General features: G+C 36.8%; 1 protein-coding gene across 5 annotated transcripts in view; it reads left to right on the forward strand.

The window, feature by feature from the left end:
- Positions 1 to 20059, forward strand: part of LOC115455939 (plectin) — a 59427-nt gene that overhangs the window by 25156 nt on the left and 14212 nt on the right. For 3 of the 5 annotated variants that reach the window (XM_030184759.2, XM_030184758.2, XM_030184761.2), the window contains exons 2-10: positions 8444 to 8593; positions 8819 to 8915; positions 8990 to 9045; positions 9953 to 10216; positions 11553 to 11720; positions 12178 to 12324; positions 15146 to 15891; positions 16276 to 16486; positions 16923 to 17075. In XM_030184759.2, coding sequence (XP_030040619.2) covers positions 8444 to 8593; positions 8819 to 8915; positions 8990 to 9045; positions 9953 to 10216; positions 11553 to 11720; positions 12178 to 12324; positions 15146 to 15891; positions 16276 to 16486; positions 16923 to 17075 — 1992 coding nt within the window. The remainder of the gene's footprint in view (positions 1 to 8443; positions 8594 to 8818; positions 8916 to 8989; positions 9046 to 9952; positions 10217 to 11552; positions 11721 to 12177; positions 12325 to 15145; positions 15892 to 16275; positions 16487 to 16922; positions 17076 to 20059) is intronic. The other 2 variants (XM_030184760.2, XM_030184762.2) reach the window with 1 other exon arrangement.

Below are 20059 nucleotides of genomic sequence, written 5' to 3' on the forward strand. Positions count from 1 at the left end.
TGTAACTAGTGAGCGTCCGGTGGTAAAAATTCGACCGTCACATATATTTTTTTTTGTAACACGTATTATAGCTACATCATTTTTATTTTTCTTCGCCATTTCTGTATAATATGGACTTTAAGCATATCAATCCGTGTGCGCAATGTGCTTTATAAGGTAAAACGTTTTTTATTAGCGTACTAATGTATAGATAAACTAGATCTCGCTCGCGGCTCCGCCTGCTTTATATTTCCTGGAATAAAAAGTAGTTTTAGCACTTAGAAGTATTGAAGCTTCCTATAAGTGAAGAAATTTAAAATCGGTTTAGTAGTTCCTTAAATTAGCGCATTCGAACAAAGAAACTCTTCAGCTTTATATATTAATAAGTAGGACGTTCTTTATATATTTTTTACGAGGACAGCGAAGTGACTCCTTGCACCTGATTGTAATAATGATTATAGAGTATCGATTGACGGCGATCGCCAGTCAATACAATTGTGTTGGCCTGTCCGGATAGATATACAGAGGATATTGGAACACTACATTCTTCATGACTATGGGTTATTTTACATCTAGTGCACAGTTGTCATGGATATCTACAAATATCCCACCATAAGCAAAACGTACACCATAGTACTTAAAAAAGACTGGTTTCACAAGGATATTTCCAATTGCTGTTGCACGTAAAGTCGTTGGTCCTGCGCCTGATCTCTCTCCGGTCATATCGTATTACCATCTCACCGGACTATGAGAGTGAAGGAACAGAGAGTGCAGCTGTGTAAATCGCACAGATTAGTGCACTGTAATATTTCCTACGTAACTGGCTGATCTTCGAAAAGTCGGCTAGGAGGGAATGATTCAATGGCTGTTCTATTAACTAAAGCCGGTAAGTTTTTTGGTCAACGTTATTTTTAATCAATACAGTTATCAAGTCTTGTCAGTCTGTCACTTCATCCTCATCAGCCTATATTTTAGTCCCCTGCTGGTATAGACCTTCTCTAACACGCGCTATTTCACCCGGTTTTCGGCCTATCTCAACCAGTTCCTGCCATCAACTTTCGCCAATCGTCACTCCACTTAGCCGGAGCTCTTCCTACACTACGTGTTTCTTCACCATACCAGTTCAGAAACCTATCTCCAAAATCAGCATAGTATAAGATAGTTAGTAATTATGAACATTTTGGAGTAAGTTCCAAAGTTCATCACACATAAATCAAAAATAAACTCAAATTACGCCGTAAAAAGTGCAGCTAATCACATATCTAAAGGGTTATATCAGTGGAGGCGTGTGTCCACCCCATCCCACTTAAGTGGGGGTGTTAACACCTCAATGGCACGTATAATGTCCAGTCACTTAACGTAATCTGGTGCACGAGTGATGTAGCCCGAGCGAGAATGTTTTAACAAGGTTATTTGTGTTGCGAGTTGACATTGCGACATTACATTACATACGTATTTTTACATAGCTATATTTTGGTCCCATAAAGGGTCTTTGAGGTTAAATGTGATTGCTCTAAGAATGTTCTGCCTGCCAACGAAATTAACATCAGAATTTTTGATGGTTCAGCAAATATTAAAAGTATTAATACGCTTGTTTAGATTTATTAACTGTTGCTAACAATTCATTACTTGTATTGGCACTTATTGAATATAGAGTATCGATTGAAGGCAATCGCCAGTCCTTACAATTATTGTTATATTTTTTTTATTGCTTTTAATGACGAGACGAACTTGGCGTTCGTCTGAAAGTAAGCGATACGACCCATAAACAGTAGAAACACCATCCAACATCTTGAATTACAAAGTATTGTTTGGATTCCACCGCGCTCGCCATCCTGAGACAGGAGATGTTAAGTCTTATTATGTCCAATAGTTGCACTGGCTACAATGTCTTTCAAACTGGAACACAACAGAGAACATTGTAACTAGGCGGGAGAAAGAGACATTGCTGTGGTATCTACCCAAGAAAACTCACATATGATAGACCTACCACCGGTATTATGCCGATTCGAACCATATTATAGGTAATATGCATTAGCATTTGTCGTCTGGACGCGTACTCAGTTAAAAGGGCGTTGATGCGTGAACTACTGACATCGGTACGGACTACGGAGTTAGACACGCGTCGGCTTGCGGATAAACATAATAGTCTCATGTTTGTAGCCTTGAAGGCAAGCGCAACTAGTGCGTATGCGTTTGCGAAGCTCTTTAATGTGATAAAGAAGGAAACCGTCACGGAGAACCGTCGATGTTTTGGGCCTTAGTTTATCTATCTACCTATGCAGTCGAGTCTTTGGCGTCGGTATAAAATAATAAAAACATCGCCATGTGTACAGTTATATGTTTCAGAATTTAGCGCACATCTTGAACGTAGCCAATAAATTGTATGTCAGAGTGTGGAGATGTTTAGATATTTTGTGACGTTAAATACCTAAATGATTTTAGATAACATTTCGTACCCGGACGAAGTGAGTCATGCTATATCATATAGGGTACATTTATTCCCAGAAAACTATACAGTTAGACTTCTAAGAAAAGTTTTAATCAAACGAAGCCGCCTTACTAACCTAGTAAAAATAAAATATTTCAAAACTTTGCAAGTCTTAAATTTTAAATGAATTTATTAAGTGACATTATCAGACTTAACTACTGCCAGTTAATACCGCTAGAGACCTATTTAATTAAATACCTCGTGTTTCATTTGGATGTTTTCGTTCGCGGGCCGAATGAATATTTGATATGAACAAACGATTGTAGGCCTTGGTGGTATTGATTCTGACGAAATTAAGGAAGAAAATAGGGCGCAGGGAGCGCGGAAGGGTCGCGGTGGCCGCGCGACTGTAGCAAGCGACGCGGAAAGCGGCAATTTAGAATCAATTTTACGATATAACAGCGATAGCTACTTTTGATGTATTTATTTAGATATGTTTGGTAGGTAAAAGCATTGTATTAAAATAATTGGATACCTATAATACGTAACGAACCATTTTCCTGAATATTTAGAGCACTAATACTTTATAAATAAAATATTCTGGAACATTCTAAAAGAAATAATTTACGTACCTTCTGTTATTGAGGCGTTGAAGATCATTGAACAAGTTATCGAAAATCACGATGGTTACTTACTTTTATTCGCGGTTTCAAACTGTGTGAAATACTTTTGCTGATATAAAATTCGCAGTGTATCCTTTTTTGTGATCAAAGTAGCTGTCAGTTAGAGTCAGATAAGACCCTAACTGTTAATATTCTACTAAATATCAGCCCGGAGTTTGAAATTTGTATCCGATGTGGCGATAGGACTGCCTCAGTGGCGTAGTTGTATTGCATGTCCGGTACAATAGTGCTCTGAGGTCCTGGGTTCGAATCTCGGGTCGGGCAAAGTGATATTTGGGTTTTTCTGCTCAGTATCAGCCCGGAGTCTGGAATTTGTGCCCGATATGGCGATAGGCTCGCCCCCTATCACATCATGGGACGGAACATACTTGGCGAAAAGTGGGTGCGCTAGTTGCGCCTCTGCATACCCCTTCGGGGATAAATGCGTGATGTTATGTATGTGGCGATAGGCTGGCCTCTATCACATCATTGGACGAAACACATGGAAAAATGGGTGCCATATTTGCACCTGTTTCCCTTCGGGGATAAAGTCGTGGCGTTTGTCTAGCCTGGACATGGTTCACCTTCTGGCAAATTTTATCCCTTTCATTTACTTCTAACAAACATCCAAAAAAATTTAAATTTAAATATCGCTTCCACACCACACATATTATGGCTAAATTTAAATTAAAGTACATATAATATTATATATATGCATGGAAATTTTTGTGTGCACAATATTAACAATCTATTGTGTGCTTTACAAAATAGAAATAATTATAAAGTTAGCGTAGTACCTTTTTAGAAACTACACATAACATTAGGACCCAATATAATAATTTACATTTTAATTTTTACAATTTACATTCAACCATAAGCGATAGCGGAAAGCCTATATAACACGAAGCCTGCTAACATGTCCTTTACCTAATACCTCTGTCAACCGGTCGCGTTCGCGTGTTATTACCCGCGTACGAGGGCTACACAAATATTTTTGCTATTTCACCGTGTATATGAACTGCGACTTGTGATATATCGTTGCGCTTTAAAAAAAATAGGTAGGCAAAGGTATCAACAAATACAAAGCCTAAGGTTGTGGAATCAGTAGTCTAATACTTTTCAATAAGAACGTCGTAGGCTGATTAATTCATTTATACGGAATATCTGTCCTTAAAGGAGAGCTCAGCGTAAATACATTGAGGTCGTCTCTAAGAACTAAACTTTAAATCAATTCGAGCTATTTTACATCAACAATAAAACTTGTTCGCAGAACAAATTACAACACGAATGAATTAGAAATAATACTCGTATGAAAGCAGTAGTTCTATTGCCTCATTTTTATATTCAGTCAGGTTATAAATTGAATGAATCCTTCCTAGCCAAAATTCGGCCACGACGGCCAATCCCAACAGAGATTAGCTAGGTACGGAAGAGATATTACAGTGCGCAAATGTGTGCGTAATACACAGAAACTGTCTCTTTTCTTTCACTCTCATAGTCCGGTGAGACAGCACTCCGACATGACTGGAGAGAAATGAGATGCAGGACCAATAACTTTTCATGCTTTCCGAGGCACAAAGATATCACGCAGTCAGCTTCCCGACTTAGAGCTGCCACTGAGCAATTGTTAAATAAGGTTACGTTGAATTATAATTTTTTGATCAAAAACATTTATCTGACGCTTGAAAGTACAGTTTTAAGTTGCATTAATCAATAATAAAGTTGGATTCACTGCTCATTCTGAATATTTAAGTACATGTATAAAAAGAAAAGTTTATAAAGGCGAGATTCAAAAACATTGACTTACATAAAGAAAGTCAATAAATAACCCTTAACCTAAAAAGGTAATAAAACCTTAATTACAGAGAAAACATAAAAACAAAATTACCCGTTCGGATTTGTAATTAAACTGTTTTGCAATTGTTTGCATTGTTACATTGTACAGCTGAAGTAATTAGCCGAGTTAAGTTTGTTAAGGTTATAATGATTGTAAAGTTGATGAAAAATTTATTAATTGGTAAAAAAGTTAATCTATCGATTGACTTTAATGCGATTAAACTTTTATACTGTATATCGTGATATTTTCCTACAGGTGGAAAGAGTTTTATTTAATAATCGATAGTATCTTATCTCAGTAGCATGTGGACTTTTCGATTTAAAAAATTGTAAGCATTTTAGAAGACTGTAAGTGTTGAAATTCACCCATTCTATCCAACAAATCTAGAAATATCGTTAAGTACATAATCAAATCGATTATAATTTCTTCTAGAATGTTCTTTTCACATTCAGATTCTTGCTCGTTCGTCGACTACACGGATAAAATACAAAATGGAGCAATAAATAATACATAACACGGTACAGATAGGATGAAAACTAATAAAACTCCGCTGTACGGACGAACTGTGAATACTGAACGAGTATTTAGGTTAAGTTCGTATTGCGAGGCGTTTTCACCAAATTCAACGGTTTTACTGCGCGCGTATCGTAAACCTTCTATTACAATATGATTCGCGAATGGCTCGTAAAACTACCGGATTTTTGATTTTCGAAGCGAAAAGCGAAGGACACAATGCTGCGATTCCTTTTTTGAAATTCGATTCGTTGGGTTTTCGGTTTTTGACGAATAAACGTATGGAGAAGACGAAAAGTTCCGATTCCTTTTTCGAAATTAATATTTTAAAAATATAGGATGAGATGGCAGAGCATTGAGAGTGAAACAGACTGCCAAAATAAATGTGCACAGATTCAAAACCAGGGAGCGTGCATCTCTGATTTTTCTAAAGTTGTGCTAGTTTTAGCGATGAAGGTAAATAGACAAAAAAAATATAATTCTATCAACCCATACTACTAGTGTGGTAGACTAAGGCCTAATCCCTGTCAGTAGTAGAGGCCGTAACCAGCAATTGGACAGTATATAATTAGGCTGATATTATATCTCTACCAATTATAGTCCTCACTTTATTTTCAAGTAATGTCTAGTTTTACCAGACAGTAAAAGAGAAAAATCGCTATACATTTAATGAAGTGCAATTGCGCATTTAATTGATGTTAATTATGCAAGCCATGAATGATGGCCGCATGACGTCACCGACTTTAATATCTCGTCCATTAACGCCAATTACCAAGGTTTTATCTTAGATTTTATGTACTGTGTAATAAGGTGAATTATTAACTACCGTATAATTCGGGGGGAATAGATATAATAATTTGATTTACTTTAGGTTATTGACGTATATTCTATAAACACGAACGTCCATATAAACTATTTGTTCAAAATCTGAACTAAAATGGTAACCAAAACGTCACTGTTATAACTTATTTATTCACTTGAACAACAAATAATTTTACTTATTTGACTAATATTTTTATTCAAATCCAGGCTTACACTTAGACTCGAGTTCTTATATCATGAGCGCAACTTCATACACTATCGCAAGCTGTCAATATTGACTACACTAAAGTCTGTTTGAATGGTTTGCAGTTCAATTCAGTTGAACACAGTGAATAGTCGGAACGCCAAATCTAGTACGTAGTACATATATATCGAAGCTTTAGGTACTCTTATCCGATTAATAAACAAATTTATGAATAATTTTAGCAATAAAGTTTAAATAAATTTAATTTATATAGATACAGTAAACGGCATAAGTCATGAGCACAGATGGACAGTGGTTTACGGCGAGCTAGTTTAACTACAAATTAAACGAAAGTGCACAGTGGTCGCATAGCACGTGTGAGCCAATAGACAACAAGCATTTATGAAGGAACCAATCACGCGAAACATCGGCGCGTTGGACGTTAAACTGATCAATCACGAGTGTGCTCACGACTCGTGCCTCAATCTTTATATGTTTTATAATCACAAGATTAGTTTCATTCATATACTTAAGCCCTTTATTATTGTGTCTTGTTTGCATGAAAAATGCTTCTTTTATTGATATTAGTAAGGTAGTGTGAGTGAAGAAAGCAAGTGTCTAACAAGGCCTACCATGTTTTTGTTATTGTAATACAAAAAACATACTGCAATTTTTTGTTAGTTGTTTTATTGTGAAATTGTATATGTTGCAATTTAGTTAAAGGTTATTCTTTATAATATTTCATGAAACAATTTTATAAATATTTTAAAAGTAGATGTGCCTTCAATAGTTCCTTTACCTTATACCAATAAATCCACCCACGCTTTAAATATAGACGAGACTACCCTATCAAATTAAACTACCTTCCCCGAAATGTTTGGGTAGCCGCTGCGCGCCAAACATTCCTGCAATACCTACCCAAACGACTCCGTTAGTTCATTAAACTGTCGATCACAGCAGCTCGTAAATAGCTGTTCATGCGAAAACACAATCTTAGTAGATTTAATGAAAATTCGTATAACCGGTAAGGCACGATTAAATTTTGTATTTGCTTTTTGAAAATGTGTTCAATTTATCAAATGGCAAAAATTTAGATTTATCGGCAGGAATATTTTTGGTATAAATTACCCGGAAGACAACGTGAAACAACGTCTGTTTATTCATAATGTTTTATAATATAGATGTTGTCTTTGGACATTGTGTAACTATAACACTAAAAGTAAATTAAATTTATATAACGAAATAAAGTTGTCGATCACTTGAGATCAAAAAATCGTAACCTTTTTGTAAAGACTGATGTTACTGCAAGCTCATACTTTTCTGCTTTTATTTAATAACCTCTCATAATTTACCATTGACCAAAATGGTTTCCATCGAAAAAAATGTAGACAATTTTTAGAGATTAATAAAAAAATCTGGCAATACGGGTCAATCACAATCATTCGTCATTTACCATCAAGCGATCAGTCCAGCTGTCAGCTCTAAAACCACCGAAGTCGAAAACAATAACAAACAAATTCATATACGATATCGTCACGAGTAACGCAAAGCAAACGATATTCTAACACCAATGCGAAATTAATATCGGCGAGTTGACTCAAACTTCATATTACTTGGATCTTCGCTAGTCGTGTAAGATTTATCGAGAGCTTGGTAAAGTAGTGAAATGAGTTCTAGTTAAAAAAGCTATCAAAGGTATAGATAGCGTTTGGTTGGTATTTTATTTTAGAAAACATTCGAGATTAAAAGATGTGGATTTATTTTAGTCTCTTCTGCTTCTTGTTTATTCAAGATTTCATCTTGATTTATTTATTTTGGCGGTTCTTGGATTTTGCTTCTCTTAATGTTTGCGATGTTTTTCGGTTCACTTTATATAATATTATGTACTTTTATTTATAGCTTATCTAACTTTGTTATTTCTCTTGGATTTTATATTCAAGATTAAACCATCTGTATCCGTTAAACTCGCTCTATATAACATTTAATATTTAATTGTATATTTTCTTTGGTTTCAGAAACAAGCGATGCTTGTGCGCCAACTAGAAGAGGAATTAAGACTACGCATGCGTCAACCAGCTCCTGAATTACAACAACAACTAGAGGCATTATTCGCTGAAAACGAACATCTACAAAGAGAGATAGCTATATTGAGGGACACTATAAAGGTATAAAAGATTATATATATTTCCAATTGTCCTGAAGACATACAACTTCTGACTTTATTCTGTACCTAATAACGTGGTATATAAATAAATGGCTTATTAATTGGAAGCACCTGTCGACGCTGTTAATAAAACCTTACTTTATACTAAATAAAGTACAGGATGCAAAAAAATATCAGTTGAACTATTCTGTTATTTTTGTTTTGAAAAACTTTTATTTACCTCCAGGAACTTGAGCTACGGATCGAAACGCAAAAGCAAACATTACAGGCCAGAGATGAGAGCATCAAAAAGTTACTTGAAATGCTTCAAAACAAGGGGATGGGTACGTACCAACTGATCCATATAATGTAATGGCCATAATTGGACAAAGGTTTGTACAAATCCGAATACTTTCAGGTAAAGAGGAAGAGCGACAAATGTTCCAACAAATGCAGGCCATGGCACAAAAACAGGTGATTATTGTGTCGTAAAATATGAATGTGCTGCATGCGCTCATAGCACAATTTCCATAAAAGCGGTCACTCCCATGGAAATTTTGCTATGAACATCGTTTGTCGCAACATTAGTTAGTGGTATCTCGTGCACGTCACTCTGCTTCCTTACATTTATGTACCGTATACTAGTGTAATCCACATGGGCGTTTTATTTTGTGATACCTTTATCATCGTCACTGTGTCTGTTAGCGTTGCTCTTGATAGTTTCATTTCATTCATTTCTGACTCTTCAGCCGAATGTGATTGTGGTGACGCATCTGTGTTCATTGGGCGACACACTTGTTGGCTTCACACTGACATGTTAACTCTCGCTTACCACCTGCGCGGACTTTCAACCTTTCTGTGACACTGTCAGCTTGTACCCTCAGCACCATATCGTTTTCTTATTCATGTCCTGCCACCTACACGTCGATATTCAATACATTTTTATACTATATCAAACCTGAAACCTTCAATTCGGTCCAAACACGAACAAAATTTGTACTCCTACACGAACACGTCAAATTCACGACATTGCATGTTTAGCAGCTCATTATGTCCCCGTCACACGAACCTTAGAAGAGACCGTCTCGTGTAAAGTATTATTGGACGTTATGTTGAGCATTCATTTCTTTAGAGGCCAAAATTTTGTTTTGTACCGCCTTGACCTGGGGCTGCGTCGCGTCGACGACGCGTCGCGTTTGCCGCGAGCATGCCGCTCGTATCTGCGGGTAGTGGTTGAGTGTAGTAGCGCGCGGCGGGTGGTCGCGGCGGCGCGGCGGAGCCCCAGCAGCCAGCGCGCGGCGAGACGCGTACGTAGGGCGTGTGCCGAGCGGAGCCGCCGGCGGGGGCGGCGGCGGCGGCTGACCTCTCGCGTGACTGGCAGGAGCTCAAGGCGACGGCGGACACGCTGCGGGCGCTGCAGGCGCAGCTGGAGCGCGCGCTCGCCGCGGCCGGCCTGCCCGGCGGCAGCGCGGGCGCCACACTCACCGCCGTGCTCGAGACCAAGGAAGCACGCATCGCGACGCTGGAGCGGCAGGTTGCGTTGCTCGAGAGCGAGCTGGCCGCGCTGGTGTCGCCGCCGCCGCCCTCGCTCGCGCCCTCGCACGCCTCGCTATACGATAAGGCCGACCCTCCGTTCAAGAGACAAGTAAGTTTTCTGCTGAACGACGTGCGCGTGATGAAGGACGGGCGCACGTCGGCGCCGCCGGCGCGGCCGCGGCCGGCGCTGCGCGCGCCTGCGCGCCGCTCGCCCTACTGTAGTGCCACCACTCTGTGACTGCGCGCCGCCGCTCGTCGCCCGTCGCCCCCGTCGACGATACACCATACACCACTACCGTGTCAATTTATCGCTTTAAGTCCGAACTTAGCCGAAGTCGTCGCCGACTGTGTTGAATCGTTATATTTTTATGTGAAACTTGTTCGTTGTTAAAGCTATTTTTATTAAAATTAGATAAATTATATTCTTGAACAGATGTCGATGGAAATATTTTTGTTAAATAGGGCCTTAGTCGAAGCGAACGTTAGAGTTAGATGTTAATGTACGTTACGTACTGTAGGCGGAGCGTGCGAGCGCGCTCTCGCTGGCGCCGACTCGATCTCCGACCGGACGATCCACTCGCGGAGATAGACTGTTACCAAACAAAAGACTGTGCAGCTCGAACGCATCCAACGACACCTTCGAGTACGTGTATTGTACAATGTACTACATGTTGGTTGCCATGAGTACATCACATGCGTAATGCGTATAGTGTGATATATTATGTATTATTGATTTGGTCATGTTGTGCTTTCGGTGTGCGTGTCCCATCGGCGAGCCGGCTGCTCCCGCCGCCCGTCTCACCCGCCATTAACATCAACAGTAGCTCATCACAGTCCCGACCTCTCTCATGTAGTGGTCATGTCATCAGTCTGTCTCACAATAACGGTAGATAAATGTATCACAACGTTGGCGCCCGTACATTTCAGTTAATCTCATGTCCAACTATTGGTACTATTAGCAGCTCGAGCTTGGAAAACTTTCTAGTGCCCATCGATCCTGCGACCATCTGTCCATCCGTACATTAGTTTAGAGTAGAAAGTTTTCCAGCCACCTACATTGTACTGTTTTGGTGTACATTCACTGGAGACAATGGTTATAATACGAAGGTATGCATGTTATATAACGTGTGTATTGAAATGTCTTCCACGACACTGTGGTGTCGGCATTGTTGGAGGCATTTCCCTGTACTTATGATACTAACGTAAAGCTTGCGTCGCTTCTCATACATCGATACTAATCATCGCGTCGGTCGCCGAGACCAAACGAACGTAGATTGGGATTTAATCAGTTTCATTATCGCCATCACTATTGCCTAAAGTAGATAGTTTCTTTTGATATGAATATACTCGTATTTGATGGAGTCTTCCAACGTTTTGTTCTATTAATGTATGTTTGGATTTATCTAATTCTACACCGACTTTCGGATGGATGGAATGATGAGCAGCTGGACGAGTTCCGGCTTGAGATCCAGCGCAGAGACCAGGAGATCCTCGCGATGGCGGCCAAGATGAAGGCGCTGGAGGAGCAGCACCAGGACTACCAGCGGCACATAGCCGTGCTCAAGGAATCTCTCTGCGCCAAGGAGGAACACTACAGCATGCTGCAGACAGATGTACGTATGCTTGCTGCTAACAAATTCATGTTTCTGTAAATCATGCGGACTTGTTTTAAACATGAGTATATTTCGATTCGAGCGACTATAAAATTAGGAGTCACGTAATTGTAGGTTTGATCCCTAGAATTAGTGATGCGTGGATTAAATGGAAATATTTCCTTCGTACCTAGACTGCACTTCATAGTTGCTATTGACGTGATCTCTACTTTAAATATATTATCTTTGGAGAGCTCGTATTTTTATAAACGTCGTACTAAACGTCTGTAATTTATCTATGTCAAAATACATAAATAACAAAATAATTCAATTAATATATTCTCTGCACTTTGTAAAACAGACTGAACTTTAGCTTATAACACAAACTTCAGTTCATTAAAGTCTACAGAAATACTTGATTATTGCAAGAGAGATATATAGGAATATTTAAAATAATTAATTTTTATTGTCTATGCAGGTCGAAGAACTGAAAGCACGTTTAGACGAAAAGAGCAGATTGGTTGAAAAGAAAACAGCAGCAGCGCTAGCGGCCGCACATGAACTGGCAGAACTAAGAGATCATTCAGAAATAAAAGATCGAAAGATTAATGTGCTGCAGAGAAAGGTAAGAAAACAGACGAAGATGATTGTAGTAGGTAGTTAATAGTTTCCAAAGAAGTAATAATATCTATTGTAATTAAAAGTAAAAGTATTCGCTATTACTGGTCCTTTATCCCCAGTATAGCTTTGCTAGTAAGTATTATTATAAACTGTGATAATATATTTGTTGTATGCGTAGTTAATAACGAGAATCTATTTAAGTTTAAGAAAGACAAGATCTCTTTTAGTGTAATAAATGTAAAAATATTTAACCATTCAGTACTATCGTAATATCAGGTCGGAGTAAAATACACAGCCATTTTGCGACAGAGTTAGCTTTTAGAAACTCATAAATAAAATATGTCTCTGGTAAATGTGCTCGATCCTTGTCAACGCAAAATGTCTCTTATTTGTCAAGAGTGTTATGCCAATATCAATCATGTTAGTTTTTACATAAGCATCAAGTTCTTGCTCACATCTTTTTGTATGTTTATTATATTCAATTACGTCCACCAAAGTCAACTTAGCAAAATAGATTTACTCGATTTTCTTTCGTAAAAGCATCTGTGATATTTGTATATTTATTTTATGTTTCTGTTTATTTATATCTGTGTATTTTAGTTTCGTATAAATTTCAAAGTAATACTTATTTTTATATCAAATAAAAATTGCAAGAGTCAATAGTGGTATTCATTAAGTCTGAATCTGACGGTAAGCGATCTAGACGGTTTTTAATTAAGCCAAGCTGAGATGAAGCTTATGATCTGGCTTTACGTTACATTTTGTAAAAAAATTACGGACGAGGCCGCACTCGGCTGCAGAAAAATAATTTTTAAGAGAAAGAAGTTAGTGATAGTTTTATTAAAACAGTTGCCGATGTTTGTAAGCAAATATCAAATAGTATTATAAGGAAATCGATATTTTTAAAAGTAGAATGATTAGAATAGTTGATAGAATTAAAATTAATTAGATAGAATAATTGATAGAATGTACCTTAAATTTTTTTGCTTAGATTTGAACCTGTAAATTTGAATTAATTTCTTTTTTCAAACGAGAACTGGCCTGTTGAAACTGAATATACACAGGCTGATCCCGGAACACGACACACTAACGTGACCCACTATGGCAGGTTTTAACACCTTGTTTACGGTGGTTGCTATCCCGGCGGATATAAAATATATTCAACCACCAGCAATTTAAGACCAACAGCCTGGAATTTTGTATTACCTTTTTTTAGATTCAAGTTGAACTCACCACGAATGCGTTCTTATGACGTAATTTCAACTCCTCGATCTGAAGCAGTAACTTCATGGCTTGAATTTTAAATATAGAGCTATTTCTCAAAGCTTTTAACTGTTCAGTCACGTATCTTCGTAATTCAAGCATATCACAAACCTCTTTGGAAATTCCGACACTGGACCGTGCATAAATAATTCTGACTGCCTCTACTTTGTCAATCATGTTTCTATTAAAATTAATTATAATCTGTATATACAAGATAAGATTAATATTGGTGTCAACATTTTTTCCACGGACTGGAACCCGATCCAATTTCGAATCGTTCATTCGTTCAAATTCGTTCAGTTGAGTGATTCGGTCCAACGGGTTCCGTCGGATCATCAAACACTCAACTACAAACATACAATACTAAGCGTTACTCTTCATATTTATTTCGCAAATCATTTTTTACATAAGGAATATTTTCGTAAATCTATTTCATCGAAACTGCCTACAGAAGGACTTTAGTTTTATTGTGTGTATTAAAGATTTCAGATAAATTTTATATCTGTCGGGTAAAGCCGTATCTATACTCAAGGTTTTAATTCGACGGAGTAGTTTGACAACTGGTAATTCACTGATGTTGCCAGTTAACCCTTACGCTGATCCTAATGATAATATCAGATCCTATCGATAAAACAGAACGGTCATACAATAATACTGTCCCACTGTTGGGCACAGTGGGTTTTATGATTGTTTAAATTCTATAATGATATTTTAATATTTCAAAGGATATAGTCTAAAATTACATGAATTCCTCCAAAACCGTTATTTTTAATTAATTCATTCTGTATACTTAGTTCACTCAGTTCATTTTCATGAATGCAAATGCGCGATATTATTAACTGATAACAATACATCGCAGCGCAAGGGGGAAGGTATTAATGTCTTGATTTTATTGAATACTTAATAATTTACAATAATCTTGTAATTAACGGAATTGAGATATGGACATTTCTTCAAGACTTCATCTATCAAATGATTTCGTCCAATTGCAAACTCGATTTAAAAAGTATTTTATATTATACAACTGTAGCTATCACATAAAATATAACCATCGACTCTCAAAACTTATCGAAGTCGTCGCCAATGTTTGATCAAGATATCTCTAAAATCTACCAGATTCTATATTTCCGAACGTACCCTGTTTAAATTTAATTTGCTCGAGGACTACATGAAGTAATTTTGTCCTGCTATCTTTGATCGAATTAATTACATCTCGAATTCGTACGTGCCCGGTCTAGCCGTTTCTTAATAACGAATGTATTAAGTTAACCTCGTTATCCATAAACATTGGCTTAGGGATAATGTAGCCACTTCCTTTCACCTTGCTAATTAACTTTATTTCAAAAGTAATTAGTATTCCCTTTGTAGTGTTTAAATTATGCTTCTTATTACGTAAATTTCGTATATTCTGTACCCCATTGTAATTATTTGTGTATGTGTTATTATTTTATTCCAAGGTATGTTTATTTTTTGTTTGTTTATTTTGGTTTAATTTATTTTTGTATTTTTATTTTTATAATCTTCCTGTGTCCAATTGTGAGTACAGTAGAGATTATTTTCAGATCGAAAATTTAGAGGATCTTCTTAAAGAAAAAGATAACCAAGTCGACATGGCCAGAGCTAGATTGAATGCCATGCAAGCCCATCATTGTTCTTCTGAAGGCGCATTATCTTCACTAGAGGAAGTTATAGGTGACAAGGAAAAACAAATACAACAACTCAGAGAGCAAAGAGATAGAGCAGAACACGAGAAAAATGAAGAAAGAGAACTGCATGAAAGAGAAATAGCTGAATATAAAATGAAACTACACGCTCTAGAGAGTGAAGTCGAAAAACTCGGCGCTAGACTCGAAAGAGCTCAGGCAGAGAAAGATAGACTTGAGGCCAAGCTGGAGAGTTCGCAATCTGAACTCGGAAAGTCTAAGGCAGAGTTGGATAAGGCTGCAAGTGAAGTCGGTAGATCTGGCGCAGACTGGGAAGCAGCTAAACAACGTTTAGCTAGGCTTGAGCTTGAAAACGAAAGACTTAAACACGAGCTTGAACGTTCCCAGACAACGTTTGGTAGAAGTACATTATCTACTTCTCAAGAGCTTGATAGAATACAAGAGAAAGCTGATAAAAGCGCCGCAGAATTGAGACGCACTCAAGCAGAATTAAGAGTGACTCAAGCAGACGCTGAGAGAGCCAGGTCAGAAGCCAGTGCTTTGCAGGATAAATTAGAGAAGTCTCAAGGCGAAGTATACCGTTTGAAGGCTAAACTAGAAAATGCACAAACTGAACAGGACAGTCTGAAAGAGGAATATGATCGGTAAGTGTTCCGTGCTAATATCATTTTAAAAATATCTATTGATTACGACATAGGAAACTGATTTAAAAATTCAGCGAATAAAGTAAAAAGTTGTAAATTTTGTTCGAAATGCTTTATAGACGGCCCATTGCCCATTCGGAAGTTGTGAAATCATTCATTTACCAAAAATAATCGTGCCTATGTCACATTGTAGGTACACAAAAGGTTTAATTAAATATAGGTGTTTCTCTAAACGTACGTACTAAAATCAACATGAGTTCCAATTCAAATGCTTTAGCTATTAAATTCCTTAATCACAGTAGTATTAAAAATCTTAAAAGTCAATTTATGATTTGTCAATTTTTTTATTATTACGCCTAACTTATTATAATGATTTCCTGACAGTCTACAGTCATCGATAAGCCGCCTGCATTCAGAGCGAGACAAGGCTATTGCAGAACTTGACAAAGCAAGAGAAGAACTTGAAAGAACACAAGCTACTCTCGGCAAGGCACAACTGCAACAGGACAAACTCCAAGCCTCACTCGACGCGGCCCATTCAGAGATCGATAAACTGCAAGAGAAACTTGATAAATCTGCTGTTGAAGTTAGAAAGGTAAGGAATAAATTCTAAGCATTTTTAATAGGTGTAATTCTTTTGTATATAATTGAATGAAGAATGGAGCAAGCCGATTGTATGATGGTAAGTGTTGGGACTGCTTTTCACGTTAGTCTCATCATCTTCAGTAAAGACTACAAAGTCTTTCAAATCTGAATGCAACAGTTTATTTTATTTATTAAAAGGAACAACTCACGAAACATACATCAATACCTGATTAATACAAGGTTCGAAACAAAAGCTAAATGTTGTTTCAATTACGAGTCGTCACAGCATCCACATTGCACAATGCACATAATACAAAATGAATGAAAGGATAAAACAGCTCTTGTACATTGTAATTTAACATCATAGATATTGAAACGATATCCGACAGACCACAAACAGAAAACCACATTATTAATAAATATTAAAACTTTAATTTCATCACCAGCTGCAAGTTGACCGCGAGAAGCAAGCGTACGACTTCGAGTCGATACAGTCGCAGCTGGACAAGGCGCTGGGTCAAGCCGCGAGGCTGCAGAAGGAGAGAGACACGGCACAGCTCGATGCAGATAGATTCCGAGACAAGCATGAGAAGGCACAGGTTAGTAGTTATTATATTTAGTTGAAAAAGTAGTTGTTTTAAAACTTATTATACGTAAAATCAACTTTTCAAGTAAATAAAGAATGAACAAAATATAGGCACTAATAATTAAAGGATTGATTCGTGCTATAACTATATGACAAATGTTCCTTTTGAAATTATCTATGAATTTTGAAGTCTTAATTGGCGTATCTTTTCATTATTTATAAAAACTTGCGATAATATAATAGTAATCAATATTCATTTGTGAGAAAAAAAAACAAATTACCTCAATATATTCTCATTCTTTACTTCTACGTATATTATATAGATAATAAAATTACCTAGTTACGCTCACCTCGTATTCATTCCACTTCGAATATAAACTTAATTCCACAATTAATGTAGGATTTAACTTCGACGCAAATGAATTAACTCCAATTCAACCACGCGGTAACATCGTTTACATCATATATTTCGTATATTCGTTGGATGGACAATTGTTTCAACTTGATTCCCTGAATTTTACACAAACTATGCAAATTTGATGCAAATGCCGTTATGGCCTAATGGCCGCTTATTGAAACTGTCCAACGTAATTCAATCAGTGAATAGACCAATTTGATTTAATGTTTGCGTTTTCTCTTGCTAAGAATAGGGCATATTTTTGTGTTGATTTAATTTGATAAGGTACAAGTTAATCCAATTATTTTTAGTGTTTATTATTTAACTAATTTTTGCTCACGGCTCCGCCCGCGTGAAAGGGTTTTCCGGGATAAAAGTTCCGGGATAGAAAGTAGCCTTTATCCTTCCCAGACTCTCATATCAAACATCATCGAAATCTGATGAGTAGTTTTTGAGTTTACCACGTTGAGACAGACACACATATGCGGCGGAGGACTTTGTTAAAAAAAATTTTTTTTTAGTTTTTTTTATGACGAACAATTCGATCATACCTGACTGTTGAGTAACTTTAACCGTTCACGCAGCGCAAAAACGGAATCTTTCAAAAGAAATAAAATTACCCCATTTCTGCAACTTTTTTCGTTGATGCTCCGCTCCTATTGGTGCGTGGGAGTATTGGGAGTATTGGAGCGTGAAACTTCTTCGACAAATTGGCTATCTAACACTAATTATTTTTTCAATTCGAAGTAGAACTTCCTGAGATTAGCGTATTCGAACAAACAAACTCTTCAGTTTTATATAATAGTATAGGTAAATTAAGGGCCTAAACTGGTTTTAATTGTCACAAAGTGCTGCATAGATATGCATGGACACCAGTATTATCAAAAAGTTTTTTTAATAAGCATGCTATAAAGTCGTAACCACGAATAAATCATATTTTTCACCGACCCTACGTTATGAGCTAAATTAAAATCGAAGGTAATTAGTTACTGCTCTGCTTTTTATAATCCAGTAAAATAAAAGTTCTGTGTTTTCTATTATAAGGCAAGTTCTTTGCAATTTTTTTTCGCAATGCCTTCTAGTTATACCCACTTGACTATCCTTTCCTATCTCATTATATTAAGGACCAAAGTTCAAAACTTTCCACGCTTTTCCAACATTCGCCATAATGGTTCTTATTATTTTGCAAACTACTCAAGTTGAAAGCATAATTATATTCCCCTATTAGATCTATCAGACCAACATGTAAACATTATAATTAATATGCATATTATCGGTAATGTTATTAGGTGCTGACTTACGTCATTAGCGTTTATGAATATTGAATTGAAGGTAATACACAGTTAGCCCAGTGATTACTAATGGATTTGATAGGAAACCGTAATTGTTCGATGTAAACTACAAATGAGTACTAAGCACATCTTACAAACTGGAAGAGAAATGACAAATGAAAAAAATAAGAGGAAAAACTTGGAATTTTTGAGAACGTAAAGCTAACGTTAAACAAAGTAATGTCTATTTCGAAATTACCCGTGCAAGGCATACTTTATTATTATTTACGAAAGATCGCAAATCTATGTCATTTTTGAAATGCACACAATTAAGATCGATTCATTTGCAGCCACGATTAAAATAAAATAAACAAGAACAAAGACATTCAAGTTCCTCATTTAAAATCTTCCGAATTCATTCAACTTGACGTTTCAAGAATGAATTTCAGATATTTTTAAAGCTTCCTACGAAATTTCTTTCCACAATCCTGAACAATACAACAATGAAGAAGATGCGAATGACTTCGATAATGTAGGTCAAGCATTACTATCCGTAACCTCAGTAATTGCTCAGAAATGGACATTATTTATTCAGACGGGAGTGAAGGTTACATGAAATGGTCTAGACGAGTTGGCGCCAGTCGGATCTCTATTTTATGTGCTTGATTTATGGGAGTCTGTGGCTGCAATTTTATGGAGCTCACATAATGTCTGACTACGAATGTGTTGCTAGTGAGATTTGAGAAACAAGTTTTAATGATTGTAAAACTAAGTTTAACGATTTGGTTTATGTTCGTGTTTTAGAATTTAAAATAAGTTGAAAATTTTCTATTTGCTATATGATTAAAGATGACTTTATTTTCATGTGATTGTGAAATACATAGTACAATTATTAGAAGTCCTTGATAAAGGTAGTACATATAGTTGTTACGTCCGAGACGTATTTCAATACAACCATATTTATGATAAATATTTATATCTTAGCAAAATTCAAAAGTTTATGACCAGTCTGTAGTAAGTCTTCTGTTCATTTGGAACATAGGTATGTATGTACGTCGGCTCTTAAAAGTAAAAACACATTTTATTTTACTATTTCAGAAAATATCATAAATGCATTTGCCATATTCAATAGCGCTTCAAGGAACAGTCTAGCTGTTCAAAGGAAGCTCCACGATATAAAATATTAACGTCAAAAGAACCAAAATAACCAATACAGTTCAGTTGTACCTGTCGCCTGTCTATGTGCCGTGCGATGGAAATAGAGTTCATTTGGTTTTGGTATCGATTCTAATGGTCTGAGTACAATATTGGTCTGAGTTTAGTTTAACG

The sequence above is a fragment of the Manduca sexta genome, chromosome 5 (genome assembly GCF_014839805.1).
Source record: "Manduca sexta isolate Smith_Timp_Sample1 chromosome 5, JHU_Msex_v1.0, whole genome shotgun sequence".
Taxonomy (NCBI): domain Eukaryota; kingdom Metazoa; phylum Arthropoda; class Insecta; order Lepidoptera; family Sphingidae; genus Manduca; species Manduca sexta.